We start from the raw sequence: 22,684 nt of genomic DNA, 5'->3' as shown, positions 1-22,684 counted from the left end.
TCTCCCTCTGCCTGTGTCTCTGCCTCTCTCTCTCTCTGTGTGTGTGTGTGTCTCTCATGAATAAAGAAATAAAATCTTTTTTAAAAAATCAGTCTTTTGCCTCAACAAAAGTAGTTAACACTAATCAAGGAAAAAAATTGTTCCAAATCTCACAGTCTTGCAATTAAAAGCAGGACCTCAGGCTTAACCAACAGATGTATCATCACTAGATTTCTGAAACTATTAGTCATAGGAAAGGATAACACCATAACTTACAAAATTTAGCTGAATGTTCTTTCCTCCCATGACTACTAGTGAGACACACATCCACAGAATAAATTCTATTTCTCTAAGTCAGAAACTGTTACAGACTCTCAATTTTAAAGTTAGTAGTAAAGAAAAAGGTGAGAAATGTCTTAATATCTCTGGCAACCATTCTTTTTTCTTTCTGATAGGAAGAGACCTTCAGGTCTGACTTTGAAAAATTATAACACAAATTCATTCAAGCAATTAACAACATAGCACAGACAGATGGAGTTTATAAGTCTATTCAGGGATTTCAGAGGGGAGAGGAATTCTACAACATTAAAGTATCTTTACCTCGTAATGAACAAACTGGTCCATTTTCTTGATTCTTAGAGCGCTTATTTCTGAACTGACTTGGAATATCTAATGAAAGATCTTAAAAGGAAATAGGAAAATAGCTGTTAAAGGCATACACCACACTTAGCAAAGACTCAACAATGTATTTTTACGTTTATCTCATACGGTCTTACATTTTCAAAGGAAACATTAAAATTTTAATACAATATCATCACTATATGCCAAATAGGTCTTACCTAGGAATGGATCAAACTTTCTAGATTCCGTCCCACATATGAGGCAGTTAACTTCATTTTGGAGAATACCTCCGAATATAGCCGTGACAACTGTAGATGCTCCATTTCTAAAGAAAATCACCACACAGGAAAACATCTCAGTAAAAAACTAAAATATGTATAAAAGTAAAAAAAAATAAAATAAAATAAAATAAAATAAAATATGTATAAAAGCTACTACAGATAACTGTTTTGGAGAAATGTGTATATCATTTATTTAAATTATGAAATAATACAAGAACTTTTAAAAAGCTATATAGATATATAACCAAATAAAAGGCTGAAGCCACTGGCCTCCCCACAGCCCCACTTCCAGTCCTACTGATTTCTCCAAAAGCCACTAACACTGGACATTTGCCATAACTAACAAACAGATCACATACATGCCTATACTCAGAGCAAAAGGACCCTCTTCCCACAAAAATATCCCTCAAAAAAAGAGAGAAACCAAAAAAAAAAAAAAAAAAAAAAAGAGAGAGAAACCACCTTAAACTTTTGTAAGGCCTCTCATAGGGAGCTCTCTCAATTACTGTGGGTAACCTCACTCAGAGATAGTTTTAGATTTTTTTTAGATGGTCAACTGTCAGATTGGGGAAAAAGATAAAGAAATCTAATACATATTTAGTAATTACTGGTGGAGGTATGATTTCACAGTTGAGATCAGAAATATACCACTTTAAGAACAATAAAAAAACCCAGCTGCCCTAATATTACTTAACTTCTCTGTATTTCAGCTTCATCAGATTTTCAACAGGAGTAACATCTACCTACCTCAGAGGCCTGGTGTGAAGATGAAATGGGATATATATGTGAAGAGCTTTCAGATAGGTGCTTACCAAAACAAAGTCCTTAGGTTGTTTCAAGGCTTTTATGATCATATCTGCCTTTGCTTTTATTTTTTCTTCCAAAGAATGTATCTTGAACATGTACCTCACTCTTTTTGACAGCAACATGGCATGCCACAGTACAAACAGAATATATGGAAGAGCCACCAAGAAAGAGCACCATGAAAGCATGATTAGCAAATGCTTATTCAGCACTTACTCTTTGCCGAACTCCATTCAAAGTACTTTCTGTGTATTAAATCAATTAATCCTCAAAACAATGCTATGAAGCAGATACCATCATCCCCATTTCACAGACCAGGAAGCTGAGGTCCAACTTGGTCCAGGGTCACACATTTTTAACACTATGCTCCTTTTCTTAATCAATATAACATTAATGGTTTTTCAGGTTGTTTCGGTTGTTTGTTATCATTAATAGTTCTACAGCAAACCCATGTTAACCTTTGTGTACTTATGTATGCAGTTAAGTCAGTAAATGCTCTTTTTTTTTTTTTTTTTGCTAATAGTCGTTTGAGGTGGTTTCTCTCTCTTGTAAACAATAATACTCTTAGTACGCTGAACCATACTTTCTGAGTTACTCCAGATTAAATCTACTGCAATGATGAGACAGACAAAAGCTTCTCCAGCATTATATTATTTTAAAAGTTTGCTTCCTTTTCTATAAAAGAGCTTCCTTTCTGTACTGGCAGAAGAAATATACTGCAGCTTTAACTTAAAAAAAAAAAACTGTTCAGAAGATACAACTTTAGTAAATTAAACAAAAAGGGAAGATACACTGGAACTCTCTGATATAACAGCCATTTCAGGTTTCAGATCTATGTCAGGAACAAAGGACATACCAAATAAACTACTGGAATCAAGGGACTATGATCCTTTCATATTGATGTTCACATACAATACTGCCCTTAATAAAATGGAAACTACTTTATTAAAAAGCAATACATTTAAAATCAATGTAGTTCCTTAGAATTTCTTCCTCTGAGAAAAAGATACTCATTAAGTCTTGGCTATGTGATGAGTATGGCATTAAGTTAGGTATACAATGACTGGAAACAAGATTCATAAATGATTTCAAAATCGCTTTCCCACTTATTTTAACTGTATACCAAGGGTGTTTAAATACTACTCAGACTGACTCTGATGCTAGTAGAGCCTTTTATATTGTAATGATTTTCTACACACTAAACAGAACACATCTGTCATTTATTTCTATCATCCCTACCTTCAGCAGGGTTGAATGTGTTTACACAAGTAAACACAAATATTGCACTGGAGACCTTTTTCATAGTTTTAGTAAATATGATCCTCAGATCCTGAAATGATTATTTTGTCTTTCTGTTCCTAACTCACTAATGGAACCTAAAATTACTTCTCTTTAAAACATCATGAAAAGATACAAGTTAATAGTGAAAACTCATTGGTTACTAGAAGATCATCCTGAGACTATTACACAATGTGACTCATGAGGGTGTCTTGGGCATCAAATAAAAAAGACATCTACCCTCTCACTTCCCAAAGATTTTCCTTGATAGAGCCCAATTCAATATTCTTGGTGTATGAAATGCCATCATAAAATACAAAGCAGAATTTTTTACTTAATACTATTTGGTGCTAGCAGCAAGAATAATTCTCCCAGGTCACACATCCTTCCCCTTCTGTACTGGATTCTAGCTGGAACCATAGTTATCAGGACCTAGAGAGCCAAAAATTTTGAAAAAGTATGGCGATTTGAATGGTTGCTCTGCTCTGATACAGCCAGATTAGCTGTGAGGCTGCTCTGTCATTAAAAGGACCCTAACTCAACACTAAATCAGATTTGTGAACTGTGAGGCGGTACTACAGTGATCCCTATATATTACTTACGCTTTTCTTTCTGTCTTTGGGGAGTTTGTCTTGTAAATCCCTTTCCTGTACAGGTCAAAAAAAAACTTTTCAAAAAATTTGAACAAAAGAAGACTATAATTAAATAAAATCAGACTGAAATAACAGTAAATCATCCCTACCTCAGGCAAAATAAGCTTTCTAATCTCAATGCATTTGTTGGGATATTAGTACCTGGGAAAGCAATCTAAAAGGTTTGATTTGTTCACACTGAGAGGCAAGAAAAATTCTGAGAACTGACAAATGCCTCAATTTCATTAAAGAACAGATGTATTTTAGGAAAATTCACATTCAAAAGATTTTTAAGCCTTTGTCTCTAGTGAATAAACATAATTATTTTAGTATAGAAAATTAAGTCTCCCAAACATTATTTAAAACATTTGGCAGGGAATTTTTAAATGCTAAATTGTACAAAATCCTTTCTGTTGTTTTTTCAAGTTTTAAAGTGATCTATACCGAAAACAATCAGTACTATACTAAGAGGCAAGAATAAGATGCCTCTGCTAGAGAAGCAGGAGGCATGTTCTAGTCCACTTGTTTATAAAATTCAAGTCCACAGAAGTCCAAGGAAACTCTCCACCTTCCATTATAAATGTAATAAACAATAACACCATCAGAAACGTCTGATCCTCCTAAAAAAAAAAGAGAGAGAGAAGGAAACCACATCTTACATGCAACATTTGTTACTTGCAGATAGAGTAGAATTCTCCTGCAGAATTGCTGAGCGGGAAACACCATTGAAGCCACCCTGGAGTTCCAAGTGCAGGTGGTCCAAAAGGTAGCGCATGAATTCGTGGGCATCCTGTTGCTGATAGCCCCTTAAAGCAAAAAGAAACAGGCCATCACTGGGGAGGCTCCACCTGCCCAGCCAAACACGCAGGAAGGCAAAGTGCTGAGAGGCGCTGCAGCCTGCACTCAAGAGCTCAGGGAGGCGCCCTGACAGTTCATCCCCACTTGTGCCAAGTTTTACTTCTCTTCAAGGAAAATGTCTAAAATTTCTCTACAAGGAAAAATTCTGCTATAACAAATCTGAAAACACAGAATATCAGAGCTAATTGGACGTGTAGTGATCTCAACTGACCTCATTTTAGAGATGAAGAAAACTGAGGACGGTGCATGACTTGTCTGAGTCCTCCAACAAGAGAACAGAGATGGGATGGGCTCTGACCCACGACTCTGAGATGGATTCTGGTTTGCCTACTATCCCACATGGCCCCTCTAAAAGATTCTCAAATGTTAAAATGTTACATCTTTCCCTCATCAGAAAACTTGGTCTTATAAACCACCATTTTAAGAGAGAAGGAATTTAAAACTCACTTTTTAGACTGAAAGATACTAATTTTTTAACACTGGCTGAAAGGAAGAAAACCTTTCTAACACAGTCTATACTTGGATCCTAATCTCTGATTCAAAAGACATTTTTCATAAAAATACTTTTAAAAATGCTTGATTCATATACAATTATGCTCTAGCCTAGGGCTTGAATATAAGCAGCAACAAATTCTTAAGCTATTTCTTATATTACATTCAGACAGAAAATTATACAGATTTTTTTTTTTTTTTTTTTAAAGAGAGAAAGCCAGGGAAGGAGGGGAAAAGGAGTGGAGGGAGAAGGAGAGAGATTCTTAACCAGACTCCACGCCCAGTACAGAGCCTGACTCAGGGCTTGATCTCACAATCCTGAGATCACGACCTGAGCCAAAATCAAGAGTCAGACGCATAACTGACTAAGCCACCCCAGCATCCCTGTATGAAATTTGTATACTAACAGAGACCATGACACGTGAACAGTAATGAAGGCTGACTGAAAATGAAGTTGGTACAGTTGAGAGTTATAGAGGTTTATGTAGATAAAATAAATCAAGCAATGATATACACATAAAGTACTTAATAGAATATGGAAAGAAAAGATTTCTGTCTACATTCTGCCAACAGGGAAGGCTCCTTTATCTTTTTTTTTTTTAAGTATTTTTTTAAATTTTTATTTATTTATGATAGTCACAGAGAGAGAGAGAGAGGCAGAGACACAGGCAGAGGGAGAAGCAGGCTCCATGCACCGGGAGCCCGATGTAGGATTCGATCCCAGGTCTCCAGGATCGCGCCCTGGGCCAAAGGCAGGCGCCAAACCGCTGCGCCACCCAGGGATCCTTCCTTTATCTTTCAAATGACAAGTTTTTCTGGGTTGGTCTTGAGTCAAAACTTCCACCACTCTTCCAGGCAGTGGTTCCACAAACAGATTTCTTTTCAGAGTTTCTTTCCCTCAATATACATTTCTCCCCTTTCCCTAAAATTTCTCCTGGAAGTCATAAATTATGAAAACCATATACCTAATCAATGGAACTTAAGTCAGAAGATACTTTAGCATTTCACTAACTTTTTTCTGAACTATTTAACAACTGATTATCAATACATGTTCGAGTAGTTCTTCTAAGACTCCTCTTAATAAAAATGTTAAAATTCAGCCAAAAGTTTTCAAAGTTGATGGTTCCTTTACATATCTACAGAGGTGCTTTAAACTTTTTCATTACAACATCCATTTTTTATGACTCAAGGGGAAGATTAGTATCTTAGGTCATATTTGAAATTCTATCACATATAGTTTTATTCTCATCAAAATAAACTAGCATCTAATCATTTTTCTAAAATGGATCATGAAACCAATACCTTGTAGTTATGCTGATTTGTACTTTCAGCAAACACATATCCATCCCTTTTTTAAAAACAATCTTCCTTGTGTACATTCATGAATGCTTCCAACCACACTGTGATACTTTTGATTCTTTCTTATATCAAAACACATTGTTTTCTAATGTTTCCTTTACAATTAGAAATACTTTTTAAAAAAATCTACATGAGGGGATCCCTGGGTGGCGCGGTGGTTTGGCACCTGCCTTTGGCCCAGGGCGCGATCCTGGAGACCCGGGATCGAATCCCACGTTGGGCTCCCGGTGCATGGAGCCTGCTCCTCCCTCTGCCTATGTCTCTGCCTCTCTCTCTCTCTCTCTCTCTCTGTGACTATCATAAATAAAAATTTAAAAAAATAAAAAAATAAAAAATAAAAATAAAAAAATCTACATGAGATCATGCAACACTCAGCTGTTTTATAAAGGTATAAGTTATGCTTCTGGGGGATCCCTGGGTAGCTCAGTGGTTTGGCGCCTCAGTGGTTTGGTCTGGGGCGCGATCCTGGAGTCCCAGGATCAAGTCCCGGGGATCGAGTCCCGTGTCGGGCTCCTGGCATGGAGCCTGCTTATCCCTCTGTCTGTGTCTCTGCCTCTCTCTCTCTATCATAAATTAAAAAAATAAAAAAATAAAAAAAATTAAAAAGTTATGCTTCAGTTTCAATTTGTAATCTTTACCAAAAAGTACAAAGTCTCTGCTTCTTCTAAGACTAGGAAATTGGGACGCCTAGGCGGCTTAGCAGTTGAGCTTCTGTCTTTGGCTCAGGGCATGATCCCACGGTCCTGGGATCGAGTCCCACATTGGGCTCCTGGCATGGAGTCTGCTTCTCCCTCTGCCTATGTCTCTGCCTCTCGTTCTCTCTGTGTGTTTCTCATGAATAAATAAATAAAGTCTTTAAAAAAAAAAGACTAGAAAATTTTTGATTCTGACTAAACAGACATTTACAACTCCATTTTTAAGCACTTACATAACAGCTTTACTGACTTATCTGAAAGTTTTTCAAAATACTATTTAGTAAGTTAAATTCAACAAACAAGGTTTTTTTTTCAACTATTTCCCAGTTATATAATCTGGAGCTTCATCATTTCATCCGCTGTCAATGTAGGTCTCTCTTGCTTGGTAATCGTGTAAAATCAAACACTCCTCACATTCAGGTTCAGTGTTTACATTTTGTATACAAATTATCTCAGTGATGTCACTCACACAAGTGCTGGTGAAGTAGTGAGGAAACGGATTTATAAAGAACCAACTGTATCTCTCTGTCAGAACAGAATTAAGAGAGAAAAGAAGACAGAGGGAAGTAACAATGGCTCCAATTTTAATACTGTTCCTTATCTTCACTTTGTAACCTTAGGTAAAGATTACCTCCTTAATGCTTACAGAAACTCTGTGTCATAAAGATGCTGTGAGAAATAATGGTTGGAGAGCACAATGCAAAATATAAAAGCCCAAAAGATCATGAAGCACCCCTTCTGAATGAAGGGGCCAAGAAAGAGGGTCATTACTAAAGCACAATGCGCAGGAATACAGGGCAACTGCTTCTCCACAATTTTTGGCACAAGGAGACAAGCTATATTTACCCAAATCTTACAAAGAAATGTTCCAATAAAGAATGATGAAAGAAAATGTTACTTTGTACCTGTGCTTAAGTATGAAAAGCAGACATTCCAAATACCGAAACAAATGTCACAGAATGCAGGCACACACAAATACTCCTATGAGGCCAACACACATAACTGTGACATACAGCTGTGTATCACTACCCTCTGCATTTTGGCAGTGCCAGTACATAATAGGTAAGATGCAAAGACCAAACAGGAACAGGGTATGACTAAACAGAGTCAAATTTTATCACTCTAGAATAAACTTCTAGAATACCTAGAACACACTACAATTTTAGGTTCTGTTATTTTTTAAATATCTTTAAGAAAAAAACAAAATATCTTTAACACTCATAAAAGAGTTCTTTTCTTTTTTTAAGGATTATTTATTTATTTATTCATGAGAGACACACAGAGAGGCAGAGACACAGGCAGAGGGAGAAGCAGACTTCCTACAGGGAGCCTGATGCAGCACTCGAACTCAGGACCCCAGGATCACAGCCTGAGCTGAAGGCGGATGCTCAAGCACTGAACCACTCAGGTGCCCTTCACAAAAGAATTCTAAGTTGTTGTTTGACCCAAATTGTCTATAATACCCAAAACAATTAAATTTGGCTATTTATTCCTATCCATTTTGTGGCACCAACCATGGCTGAATTTCTCGAAGACAAAAACACCAGAAAATGAAAATGACAAAAATAACTGTTTTTGTTTACAAACACACAAAAAAACATACAACTGCAAAATTCCTAAGCAAAAGAATACTGCTTAGTTATAAAATATCAGTATACCTAGAAAGAATATTAAAATATCACATCCAGATACCTGTTTTCCAGAAAGATCTTTTATATTTACTATTTAGCCAAACAGAATAGCTAGTAGAAATAATGTTTTAATAATTTATTTATCCATCATTTTTAAATATTAATTACAACAATAACTGATAAAAATAAAACTAAGACAAGTCCTTGGGAAGTTAAGGCTACTATATTATTAAATCAAGTTTATGTGACAGTAGAAGTAGCACATATATGATGTGAAAAGAAAGGGAGTAAATACCATGACCCAATTTGAATTATTCAGAGACTTTCTTGGAGAGTTAGCATTAAGCTAGACCTTAAAGGAGTTAGAGGTCATAAGGCAAATCCCATAGGCCAACATGGCAAAGATATAGAGGCAATAAGACAAAATCATATTAAGGAAGGCAAAGAGTAAAAAAGAAAAAAAAAAAAAGGCTAGCAGAAAGACTATCAAAACTAAAAACAAATCTCTCTTTTTTTAAAGTAATCTTTATGACCAATGTGCAGCTCAAACTCATGACCCTGAGACCAAGAGACTCATGCTCTATCAGCTGATCGATTAGGCACTCCAAAGCAAGTATGTTTTGACCCAAAGACTGCTCTCAGAGAGCCTTGCATATGCATGTATGAGACTATCTACTGTGGCACTGTCTGGAACAGCAAAAGGTAAAAAACAACCTATATAACCATTGGTAGGGGACTACACATAAATTATGATACAATCATAAAGTGGAACATGATGCAGCCATAAAATGCAAGGAGAAAGTTATTTAGATATTAGTATGAACTGCCTCAAAGCAGGGAAAAAAACTATGTTACCATTTATGTTAAAACATAACATATACAATATATATAGAATATCAACGAAAGGATACTCAAAAATCTAATAACTATGGCTGCTTCTGGAAAGCAAAATGAATGGCTGAAAAATAAAAGAAAAAACTTTCATTCTATACCCTTTCTTTACCTTTTGAAATTCTCAGCCATTTCTATTTTATCTATTTAAAAAACATAAACTTAGTGGCACCTGGTTGGCTCAGTCTATTGAGTGCCTGACTCTTGGTTTCAGCTCAGGTCATGATCTCAACCTTGGGGAATCAGGCCCACATTGGGCTCCGAGCACGATGAGGAGTATGCTTGAGATTTTCTTCCTCTCTCTCTGCCCCTCCCTATCTGCCCCTCCACCTGTGAGCACATCTCTCTCAAATAACTAAATACATACATACATTTAAAAAAAAAAAAAAACAGGCTTTAAGGTACTTTTATGAAGAGGAAAATGGCAGGGAAGCAGGGCATACCAGGAATCCATAAGAAGTGTGGTATATGCACATCAGAAAGGTCAACTTTGGCAACAGTTTACCTGCTGGGTAACTGGCTTTTGGTTTGAGTGGGGGGAGAGGGGGGAATAGTTTTGGTGATTTCTATACCCAAAGCAGCTGATTATATTTACAGTGCTTTTTTTTTTTTTTTTTTTGCATTTACTTAATGAATGAAAGTTGTCCCTACTTCCACATGCATGTGTGTATTTGAGAGTCCTCATACTTCATTCCAAGGGATCAAACCTAGACCTTGTCATAGGTTAATCGAGGAATATGGGCTTCCTAACCGGTTTTTAAAATTTATTGTGATTATAAAAGATATAAAAGGCCTCAAGTACTAGGCACATAGCATTTAATAAATAAAAACTATTTTTGGGGTGGGGGGGGATCCCTGGGTGGCTCAGCGGCTTAGCGCCTGCCTCCGGCCCAGGGTGTGATTCTGGAGTTCCGGGATCAAGTCCCACATCAGGCTCCCTGCATAGAGCCTGCTTCTTCCCTCTGCCTGTGTCTCTGCCTCTCGTTCTCTCTGTGTGTCTCATGAATAAATAAATAAATAAATCTTTAAAAATATATATATTTGGGGCCAGCCCGGGTGGTTCAGCAGTTTAGTGCCACCTTCAGCCCAGGGCCTGATCCTGGAGACCCGGGATCAAGTCCCATGTCAGGCTCCCTGAATGGAGCCTGCTTCTCCCTCTGCCTGTGTCTCTGCCTTTTTCTGTCTCTCTGTCTCTCTGTATCTCTCATAAATAAATAAATAAAATCTTTTAAAAAAACTATTTTTATATAATAATAAAACCCAAAGACTAAGTCCCTATCCAGAGTCTAACTAGGAGACTATATTACAAATGTTATAGTAAGTCCAAACCTGGTTAGTGGTAACTTAGCAGTCATTTCCACCTTTCCTACTTAGAGTCAAGAAACTTTAAAATCCTTACAAAATTAGTCTCTTCTGAGAGGAGATTAAATGTCATAATACAGAAAAGAAGTTTCTTTCAAAACAAAGACCAAGGGTAACAACAGTCAATCATATCAGATCCTTAAGGCTAGACTTTTTGCTTAAGGCAACAAACAACAGTTCTTTGAGTTATTACATTTTAAACATTTCTCTATACTACTAATATATCTAAACCACTATTAGGCAATAAAGCAAAATAAAGTGCTAAGTTTTACTACAGCATGCTGTTCTTTTATGTTTTGTTTTGTTTTTTTCTAAACAAGAGGGATATACATTAATTGCCAAAAACCTGACTAGCAAGAGAACAGACCTACTTCAGAAGGACAGAATCAGCAGAAGGTGGCAAAGGCTGTTGTCAAATACCTGCAGTGCCTCAAATCTGCTGTTACCTGAATCCCTACAGAGATGACTAACCTAGGAGAAGAGGCAGATTCCTCTGACAGCAAGGCTGTTTCCCTCCTCAAGTGATGCTAGAGAGAGAGCAAGGAAAACACAGTGACTCCACAGCCACATTAGGATGTGGCCCAGCTACCTTCTGAAAACTGAATCCCAATGGTCCTGACTTCAGAACCCAGCCCAGAACAATTGTCTGAATTTCAGACTGGATGGATTTCTATGGATTACATTTGGATTTTTTTTTTTTTTAGTTGAAATAACAAGATCGTATACGATGATACGTAAGATTTTGAAAGAATCAATGAAATTTTGTTCAGCTTGTTTTCCTAAATTATTTATAAGGGCACATAAGTTATTTATAAGGGCTTTGTTTTTAGAACAACAAAATATCCTACCATTTGTTAAAGACATTTTTAATGTCTATATATTATTTAAACATACACATTTGTCTAGTCAAATAATCCAACTGCTGTTCTTCTCCTTTTAAAAACAAAACAAAAGGGGCGCCTGGGTGGCTCAGTTGGTTAAGTGTCTGACTCTTCATTTCTGCGGAGGTCATGATCTCAGGGTCATGGGATTGAACCCTGTGTCGAGCCCCACATTAGGCTCTGCGATGGGTATGAAGCCTGCTTAAGATTCTCTGTCCCCACCAGCCCTCCCCTGTGCCTACTCTAAAAAAAAATTAAAATAAAATAAAACCAGTCTTTCTTATTTAGAATATCATCACTTCATAGGAAATCATTCCAGGAACAGTATAAAGATTAATATATATTAATGTTTTAAATATCCTTCATTAAGTAATACTTACCTAAAATTTGGCATAATCTTCCAAACGACATAAAATAAGGACTCTGGGCTAAATGCAGTCTGGCTACCTTGCCATAAAGCACAGAGTGTCTTTCTAAACTCTTCCACCAAAGACCTGGAAAAGAAGAAGGGACAATACCCCTGGCATTAGTGAGAGGCTACTATTTCAACACCTGTTCAATTGTCTAGATAATAAAAATAATAATAAAAAGTGAATATAAAAAGGGTTTCGTTTCTTCTAAACCAATTCTGAGAGTTAAGCAAGAGCATCTCCAAAACCCACATAAACTGTAGTAATGACAGACAAAACTAGTTTTTTAACCACATAGTGAACTTTGTGCCAAAGTAATGACAAACTTGCAAAATAAAGCAATAGATAAGTTATAAAGCAAATTACTTCACAATGTACATTTTTTAAAAACTTAAAACAAGGAACAGAATCTCTTTCTCCATTTCCTGCAGTTCTCCTCCTTGCCCCTCACAAGAAACACTTCTCAGACCTCAATGTGTGACCATCTGTTCATCTCTGCCAAAGACAATTCATCTGGCCACAAAGCTTCAACACTCAAGTCTATACCAGGACTCCCAAATCCAAATCAGAAAGACAGATTTTCTCATGAACTGTCAGGTTTCCCCAGTTTCCAAAAGGAATTTTCTCCTGCATGTATGTCCTCCTGTCATTTCAAACTCAATGTGCACTAAAGCTGCTCTCCATACTCTCCCTACTATCCTCAATACCCATTTTCCTCAGGCAGCCCTGGTGGCTCAGTGGTTTAGCCCCACCTTTGGTGGAGGGTGTGATCCTGGAGGCCCGGGATTGAGTCCCATGTCAGGCTCCCTGCATGGAGTCTGCTTCTCCCTCTTCCTATGTCTCTGCCTCTCTCTCTCTTTCTGTGTCTCTCATGAATAAATAAATAAATAAAATCTTTTTTAAAAAGTACCCATTTTCCTCTTCTCTCATTTTTGCCTAGCATAAGGACTCCTGGGATAAAAACCTTTGAGTGTGTTCAACTTCTGAGAAATTTCTTTAAAGAGTAGTCCTTCTCATTAACCCTTCCTTCTTCCTCCTGAGCAACATTTCAAGGATGAAATGGCATTCCAGCACCACTTTGAACTATATGGATGACAGCCCTACACTAGCACTGGTGGAACAGAAAGCTAGAAGGAGCCTGATGATTGTGGCAAACAGCCCTAGATGGATCATCTCCATCCTTTCCATGAGAAAATAAACAATGGATGTTTAAGTCACTATTAATTTTGTTTTTCTATGCATGTAGCTAGAATGAAACACCTCCAATAACCAGCTAAACTGAAACATCTCCAAACAAATTTAATATCTGTATCTGCCAATACAACCAACATACTAATGGATACCTAGATTTTATCTCAGAGAATCTCAATAACTTCTTGCTCACCTCCTATCATCCAATAGGTCCTGAGATACAAATCATACTTTTTACTTCCTAGTACCTGAAACCCTCTCCCTGCATTTGAGGAATTCCCCACCTTAAGAGTCTTGGTAAGAGTCAGAAGCTGCCTTCCACTATGGAAGTTGAAAAGGCCAGACACTTGCTTTCTCAAACCCTTTTGCAGCCAGGGCTCAGGTACATGGCCTGGGTTCTGCCTATTTGAAGCAGAAGTTAGTGATACAAAGAAGCTGGAGCAGTGCCAAATCCTTTCCGGTGACAAAGAGCATGACCTGGAGTGCAGGGGCAGCAATACCAGCAGCATTCACCCAGCACCCAACCCCAGTGTCACACTGGGCAGTGTAATGTTATGGGACAGTGATGTTATGGAAGCAGTAATATCCTTATGGGATAGTTCCATGGGGGTGATTGTGGCTATGGTGCTGGATGTCTAGATTCTAGACCTGATTTTCCATCCAACCAGTAATAGCTCTTCATTAAGTTCTTTTTCCGCCTAAAATGGCCAGAGCCAATTTCTGCAGTTTGTAAGTAAACCCTAAATGACACTAATGCATCAAGTACTAATTCTCCCTTTAACTGTAATGAAAATGTATTTCTTCTTCCTTATTTCACTGCTATCTCTTCCAACCCAACTACTATAAACTGTGAAATCTCCTTGAATGCACGCATTTTTCAGTTCATCCTATATGCTGCTACTAAAGCAAACTCTTAAGACATCAATTTTAGTGGTATAATTCCACCCCTACTCCAATGCCTGACTTTAAAGTTCCCTGGTATTTTGGCTCTATCCATACACTACATACTATTCTAACATGTTCTATCCTAATCTCCCTCAGCCACTTACGCAAACAATGTCAGATTGTAAAATGGCTTTTCAAAACGTGTGTGGATGTGGTGTGTGGGAGCAAGGATGGGCAGGCAGAAAGAATATTACATTAAAATATATGCAAATTAGGGGTGCCTGGGTGGCTGAGTCCGTTAAGCATCTGACTCTTGGTTTCAGCTCAGCTCATGATCTCAGGGTTGAGCCCTGAGATGGAGCCCCGTGTTGGGCTCTGCGCTGGGCATGGAGCCTACCTGGGATTCTTTCTCTCCCTCTGCCCCTCCCTGCCCCAGCTTGCATACATGCATGCTCTCTCTAAAAAAAGAAAATACACACACACATACATATAGATCAGAGCCTGATTTCAGTAATGTTGATATAAAAAAAAGTGCCCATTACAATCATAATATAGATCTTCTGAACCCCAAATAGAGCATACCTGCACTGAATTTGCATACATATTGGTTCTCAATAATCATTTGTCAATTTTTCCTTCTCCATATCAACTAAAAATTGACTGTATTGCCCCTAATTAATTTGATGACTACAAAGTAATTTTATTAACCAAAACAGATTTATCTAACCTATAAGACAAATCAATTCACAAAAACTAATGATATTCATGCTGGTCTACACCTAGAACTGTGACATCTACAGATGTCCATTTTAGAGCTCAAATCCACAAACACTTAATACATAGAGAACTAAATTTATCCTATTAGGCAAACAGAAATAAAAGAATTCCAACAATTATTAAGATTACCAGCTAGACAGTTAACTCCAAGTTTTAGAAGAGTGTTTTAAAATGCATGTGCCTATTAACTCACATAATGAATGCAATGGAAATCCCCAGTTAAGAGTCACTTGTTTTGTAGCTCAAAGCCAAAAAGGATATATTCTTAGAACTCACACATTGTTATCCCCTTGGCTCCTGGTGTGGTATGTTCGCCTTCCTGCTGTTTTCCCATTCCTTAACTCCACAGCGGGCAGTTCTTTGAAATAACAGCAAAACTGCTCAATGTTACTATTTAAAAAGGAAGGGAAGAAAATTATTTTTAAAAAAAAAAAAAGAAGTTATTAGGACTGTAAATTAAGTTACATATATATATATAAAACCTATATATGAATTTTTAAAATGTGATCTTTCAATTTCTCAAGAAATTGCTTTGAGTCTCCTTGTTAAGTTTTCCCCATTTACTCTAAGAAAACAGTATTAACAGACGACTTTGTAGAAATGAACAAAGAGCTTAAAGCAAAATCTGTTCAAAAAATCCTGAATTCTGGAGCACCTAGCTGGCTCAGTTGGAAGAGCACGCAACTCTTAATCTTGGGGTTGTGAATTCAAACCCCACACTGGGTGTAGAAATTACTTAAAATAAATAAAAATTTTAAATTGCTCTGGGGGGGGTGGTGCCGGTGGCTCAGTCAATTAAGCATCTACCTTCAGTTCAAGGTAATGATTCCAGGATGCTGGGATGGAGCCCCACACATTGGGATCCCTGCTCAGCATGGAGCTTGCTTTTCCCTCCCTCTCTGCCCCTCCCCCTACTTGTGCTCTCTTGCTCTCTCTCAAAAAAATAAATAAATCTTAAAAAAAAAGTTTTTTAAAACCTCAATTCCCCTTCCCCCAAAGGTTGTCAGCATTTCTTTCATTTTACGGTGGCTGTTTCCAGGTATCCAATAATTTCCTCAAATAATAAACTATGAAACCAACCATATTGTTTAGATACACAGTGCAGAGTAATAATGAGAATTCAGTAGTGACTTGAATTTCTTATTTGAACAAGACTAGATAAACCAAGAAATAGTACCTTTAAGGAAGGTTCAAGTATAGCTTCTGCTCCTTATTTGCAAGGTAGCCTTGGGAATTTATTCTGGCCTTTGATGCCACATTAAAATCTACAAGTACATTACTTTCAAAATAATTTCTTCTACATAACTGAGGTAGCATTGTTGGGTATTTTAGTTTTACTACTTATCTTACATTTTAAAGATCCTCTAAACATCCAATCTTACAACCGTATTTAAGACTCAACTAATGACTGGATTAAATTCTCTGAACAAGGTTCCCTGTAGTCCAGGGTTCTGCATACTACAACCCACAGGCCAAATCTGGTCCTGTACCATGAGCCTTTACATTTTTAGAGTTGTTTAGAAAGGGCGGGTGGGGGGGGAGTAGGAGAAGACAGGAGAAAGACTGTGTATGGCATGCAGAGATTAAGTATTTACTATCTGGCCATTTACTGAAAAAGTTTGCTGACCTCTGCTCTAGCTTATTCAAGAAGCAAGAGGAAATAAATAATAACAACTAACAGTTATTTACTGCTAGGCACTATTCTAAGCCCTTTATATAAATTATATTATTTAATCTTCCCAACCATCTTATGAGGCAGATCTATTATCCTCAGCTTTACTGATGAGGAAACTAAGGCACAAGGAACTGATTGGAGTTAGTGGCAGAGAGAGAACGTGAAGCCAGAGCCTTTCCTCTAACCATTTCACCAGAAACTAACATCACCATCTTAAAGCTCTGACTTTCATGGTACCTGAGTGACTGGAGGATGGCATTCATGAAACAGGTGTTTCCCAGATTCCGGAGGCCTGTGGCACAGATGGCAGCAGTGCTTCCCTGCAAAATGGGACAAGAAAAGGCCATCAGTAATTCCAAGAGAAGGCTATTTCAGACATCAAAGCAAAGGCCTGTATGTGAAACCCTGGCATCAAGCCAATTTGGAACTGGTACTTTTCTGTCCAATGAATATTTCAAACTCTCCTTCTACTCTCTGTATAAGAATCCAGATATTTTTAGATGCCTGTTTCTGATCCAGGGATTGTCCTACTTGGGAGTACCTCATGGAAACTTATGAGGAAAGCAGCATTAATTAAAACCATGGAGTAGGGCAGCCCTGTTGGCTCAGCGGTTTAGCGCTGCTTTCAGCCCTGGGTGTGATCCTGGTGACCCGGGATCGAGTCCCACGTCAGGCTCCCTGCATGGAGTCTGCTTCTCCCTCTGCCTGGTCTCTGCCTCTCTCTTTCTCTCTCTCTCTCTCTCTCATGAATAAATAAATAAAATTTAAAAAATTAAAAATAAAAAAAAAACATGGGAGTACACAATATGAAAACTAGGAAGATCCTTAAAAGAAATAAAGTTTAAGACCTCATGCTTTAATAAGATTTTATTAAAACTACTACAAATTGAAAAAATATAAATATATATACCTGAAATATTTGTCCCCAAACCTTTAACTCTAAGCCATACACAAAGGATTAATACATGTATTCCTAGCAATGGGATCGCAGTCTTTAAAAACTACCCGAATTTCCCTTAAAGACCAAGGCTTGATATTCTGAATAGCTCTACGAACACACCATGACATCTGAATATTACATGGGGGAAGCGAATCTAGCAATCCAACCCAAAGCATCTCTGCCCATAACTCAGATGGCCAGAGAGCACTTTAGCTCTTTCTTGCACAAAATCCTAACACTTTAATTAAGTGCATGTCTAAACATGACTAGCATGACAGCAGAGAGGCAGATGTGGAGGAAAATTACTGCTGTACTTAAAAATAGTGATCTTTAAATTTTATCAATTTATTAATGGCTCATACATCTGGTAACTGATGTCCAACAGAATGAGGAAGCATATTCTTTCATGGTGAAATTGTATTAATAAAGTCCTAAGAAAGAAAACTTACCAAAACTTCAGACCCACAGAATTTGCACTTAGGACCTTTAACAGAAGGAAGCAAAGATCTTTGGGATCCTTAGAAACAGAGTAGTAAGATACATGAATAGACTTTAAGAAGGAACACTTACTAAGGCAGAGGAGCACAGCAGTAATCTTGATGGAAGAAAAGGCACTGAGAGATGGACTCACTGGGGTATTTAGTCACATCAAGAATCATTAGTAAGTGGCAAACATTTTGTAAGATATCCCAAATCCAAGGCATACATTTATGAAAGTTTGTAAGGAGCTACATTAATGTTAGAGTTGTAATAAAATAGTGACTAGGTCTCAACCAATTCTTATATTTATATGTATTTTAATTACTTACATTTACTTTTAATAACTTGCTGTTTAGTGATGAGTTTTCCAAGAGTTTTCTTTTCCTATGCCTGTCAGCTGTGAAAGCTGAGCTATTAAAACACAAACAGACAAAAAGACATTAACACAAACATACTAGACAGCAGGTTAAAATATAAACATGGCTGTTCTAAGCGTTTGGAGTATAAAGCCTTGCCTGACTGCTTAGGAAGGCCAGAAAGTGACCTGTTGGGCCCATTATGGCCCACAAGTGTTTGAGGTAAGTGAGGAGTTCCACTTTCCCTGGCAATCCCCACTACTCCTCTAGCAAGGTGGGCTGCAGGCATCTACAAGGTGCTTCCCAGAAAGGCTGGCCAGGGAGACATAGTCTGTGAGACAATCCTCATCCACCCCCACTCTGTGTGCCTGATCAATTAACTGTGAAGCTTCAACAATGAGAAGACCCATTCCTCATAACAAAAGGAAAATCCTTGTTTAATATGATTATTCTGAAATTTAACATTAAGTCTCCAATGCTATGCTACTTCTTTATTAATTTTGATAAAGAGATACTGTTTTGCTCATTTGTCATAACAGATTATGATATAATCTGAATTTCTGGAATGATAAATAAATTACAGGCACACAGATACATATAAATTAATTTGATTCAGCTATGCTACAAAGAATAGTCTGAAAAAAATTCTAATTGGCACAGGTATTCTGAATTAAAATTTTTCAGAATTTTTCTTAAAGAGATATTTTGCTTAAATTTTATCAGAAAATAATTCTTTCAAAGGATCACTTTAAATTTATGTATCAGGGGACCTAATCTAAAAGAAGTAAAAATTATCATTAAACAACATAGACTTCTAAGGTCTGTCAATTCTTTCCATCTTCTAAAAAGTACCAGGCTAGTCCAAAGTAAATGTATAATTATTTCATTTCCACATGAACTATAGTATCTTCAGGGCATCAGATCTAGTGACAGTTACTTCAAAACTAAAAATATTCTTAGGCAACGTGCCCTCAGAACTGTATGTATATCCCTCTCAGAGTATCAGTGACTATAAGGTAAGAAGAGACCAATTTCATATATTACAGTGTCAAGTTATTTCTTCACAATCTGTAAGTAAAAAGGTTGAATCACAAGCAATATATATATATATATATATATATATATATATATATATATATGCTACTTAGTGACAATACCAGTTAACTTCCAGTTTTCACCTATATAAATAAAGCATTTAGCTTTTTAAAATACAAATTATTAAATTTTACCCTCAGCAATTCTCAAAATGGAACAATTCATTAGATCCACACTAACATGGTAGCCACTCACTACATGTAGATATATAAACTTAAACTTAAATAAATTTAAAATTCAGTTCCTGGGTTATGCTAGTCACTTGGCTACCATATAGGACAGTGCAGATTATACACTTTCTTCACTTCAGAAGTTCTTTTGCACAGTGTACTTCTAGAGGATGTGCAGAATGATCTAAAGTTAAATAAAACACACACACACACACAAAAAACACAAATATAACCACAGTTTTAAAGCTGTAGTTTCCACTACAGACTGAAGTCCACATCTGAAGCACAGAAAACTGAACCCAAGTAATGGTTTTCAACATAGGAGAAGGACTCCCAGGTAGATTTTTCAGTGGGACCAAGCAGAAGTATAGACAAGGAACTCAGACTTTACCTGATAAAGTGGTCAATGGAAATAAAAGATCTGATAACTGCATAAATGCATGCAAGTTCTTAAATGTCCTCTTTTCCCTTTGATTTAGTTCTAATACATTTATATTTGGGATTGAGATGATAGTCTTTTCATAGAGAGAACTATTAGTGGCAGAAAAAATATTCTGGTAGCTACCCACTTCTGTGACAAAAAGTCAAATCAATTAAGATCCTCACAATGACATCACCACATGAAAGAGTGACATCACATAAATTATTGTCAGAATCTCTTGTTAATTATGAAAATTTCAAACAAAAATATTTTGGGTCTGTGTAGCTGTACCTCTGTCTCTAAACCTAGATATGGCTTCTGCTATTTTATTCAGATTACAAGACGGGAGGAAGCACTTTGAGAAAAAAAAAAAAGAGAGGAGCCAAAAGATAACAAGCCAAAAAAGTACTTTAACTCTGTGTTTTAACTAGTTTAGATTTTATAGAAGTTGATCCAGGCAGCCCCGGTGGCACAGCGGTTAGGCGCCACCTGCAGCCTGGGGTGTGATCATGAGGACCCGGGATGGAGTCCCACATCGGACTCTCTGCATGGAGCCTGCTTCTTCCTCTGCCTGTGCTCTGCCTATCTCTCTCTGTGTTTATGAATAAATAAATAAAATCAAAAAGAAGAAAGAAAAAAAGAAAAGAAAAGAGAAAAGAAGGAAGGAAGGAAGGAAGGAAGGAAGGAAGGAAGGAAGGAAGGAAGGAAGGAAGGAAAGAAAAAAGGAAAGAAAGAAAGAAAGAAAGAAAGAAAGAAAGAAAGAAAGAAAGAAAGAAAGAGAGAAATTGATCCTTCTTCCCTTATCAGCTTTATAATCTATTTGGTCAACAAGACATGCATAAGAACTTTGGTTAACAAAAACTGTACAGTGTTTTACTCAAAGAACTTAGGCTATTTCCTCTCAATACGTGATTTAAAAATATTCTATTGCCTTTAAGTTTGCTAAGGGACTCTTCCTTTTGGTATGTTCTCACAATAGTTTTTTAACATCAACTGTCAAAATAAATTAGGTGGCACCTGACAATCAGAGGTGATTTAAATAAATTTCACTAGAGTCAGCAGGCATTCCAGGGCCATGCTTCTATGCACTGCAGCTTTAAAGCCATCACTATTTGGAGTTCTGTTTCAACTTTGGGTTCAGTGAGTTTTATCTGAATAACCCTATCTGGTTATAACAAAAAAATTCTATCCACGTAAGTACTTTAATCTCTTTTTTTTTTTTACTTTAATTTCTTTATGATGACATAGCATTTTATAACCAATTGTAATTTCAAGTGACACATACAGTCCCTAACAAAAGAGGAAAGGAGAAACTAGGATCTTGTGCTATCCTATAGATACAAAATGGACAATATAATAAAACCTAATTTCCCTTAAAAATAATGCATTATTTTAGTGATTCTGAGAAGACTTCATGAAACATTTGACAAGGATTTTCTAGTATCAAAGAGTCTCTATAATGATTTTCTATAATTTTATGCCCTTTTCTTATACCTCCAAAATTTCCCTTGCTAATCAACTGAGTAGCTTATAAATTGCTGGGTAGTAACTAAAAAAAGGCTCTCAGACTCTTGGCTATGATTTATGATAAATATTAAATGAAATGAATGCTAAGCTATGACCATTAACTATGGGCACAGTTTCAGATATCCAAAGTTTACTTTATTAACATTTCAATCACACTAAAATCATGATGAAGTTATGGAACTCATTAACAAAACTCCCACTCAAAAATCTGCGAAGACCCCTCAACCCCATTCTATACCCTTCCTTTCCCAAGGCCTACTACTTACTTTTCCAAGTTCTGTAAGTGTTCTCTGACTTTCTGTACCAGTCCCAGCTTGGTGTCATTAACCACAAAATCATCACAGCGATAACTGCAAGAAAAATATTAATCAATGTGTGCAAAGAGCTTGAGGAAACCACAGTAATGAAATCACTAAAAGGCCTGGCTGCTGCCAAGTTGATCACATGGCTCTGCAGGCAGTTACTGTCGGTGGTTAAGTTTAAAGAGGACTTGGAATCCACAATGGAATGTTTTTTAAGAGCCTTTTTAAAAAGCCACGTAGGCAATGAACACTAGCTTCTTTTCACATTTTTACTCAAAAGCTCTTCAATTTCTCCTTCAAAAAAACAAAATAAGCTGCTACATGTGTTACATTCTTTTTAGTGCTGCACAATACAATGGAAAATAAAAAGCACCAAATCGATTTATGTAGCATTAAGCCTAAAGCTTTCAGGTGATACTTCCCAGCTCAAAATAATGGGGAATTTGGGGGGAGGAGAGATTTAGCTAAGATTAGGGAAAAGGTAATTAACCTATAGGAACAGTTAAATTTAAGGAGAAAAAAAAACCTAACTAAAAATAAAACTATACATTTAGAGTAATTTAATTAGAATAAACTGGATTCAAATGGGTAAGAATAATAATCTTCATTCTGAGGTGCTAGAAAACAAAAATATAAAACAGTGGCTACATCTTTTAGGAAACTGGTAACTCTTTAAAGAAAGATACTGAAG

The 22,684-nt window shown here is 36.8% G+C and overlaps 1 protein-coding gene across 5 annotated transcripts in view; it reads right to left on the bottom strand.

The window, feature by feature from the left end:
- Positions 1-22,684, bottom strand: part of USP3 (ubiquitin specific peptidase 3) — a 111,972-nt gene that overhangs the window by 34,438 nt on the left and 54,850 nt on the right. For 4 of the 5 annotated variants that reach the window (XM_077881380.1, XM_077881382.1, XM_077881383.1 and 1 more), the window contains 9 exons: positions 21,958-22,041; positions 18,452-18,533; positions 16,940-17,022; positions 15,304-15,417; positions 12,145-12,258; positions 4,255-4,401; positions 3,566-3,610; positions 819-925; positions 580-660 (listed from right to left, as the gene is read on the bottom strand). In XM_077881380.1, coding sequence (XP_077737506.1) covers positions 580-660; positions 819-925; positions 3,566-3,610; positions 4,255-4,401; positions 12,145-12,258; positions 15,304-15,417; positions 16,940-17,022; positions 18,452-18,533; positions 21,958-22,041 — 857 coding nt within the window. The remainder of the gene's footprint in view (positions 1-579; positions 661-818; positions 926-3,565; positions 3,611-4,254; positions 4,402-12,144; positions 12,259-15,303; positions 15,418-16,939; positions 17,023-18,451; positions 18,534-21,957; positions 22,042-22,684) is intronic. The other variant, XM_077881381.1, reaches the window with a different exon arrangement.

Source organism: Canis aureus, chromosome 32 (genome assembly GCF_053574225.1).
Source record: "Canis aureus isolate CA01 chromosome 32, VMU_Caureus_v.1.0, whole genome shotgun sequence".
Taxonomy (NCBI): Eukaryota; Metazoa; Chordata; class Mammalia; order Carnivora; family Canidae; genus Canis; species Canis aureus.
This window is presented reverse-complemented; position numbering and strand designations above follow the sequence as displayed.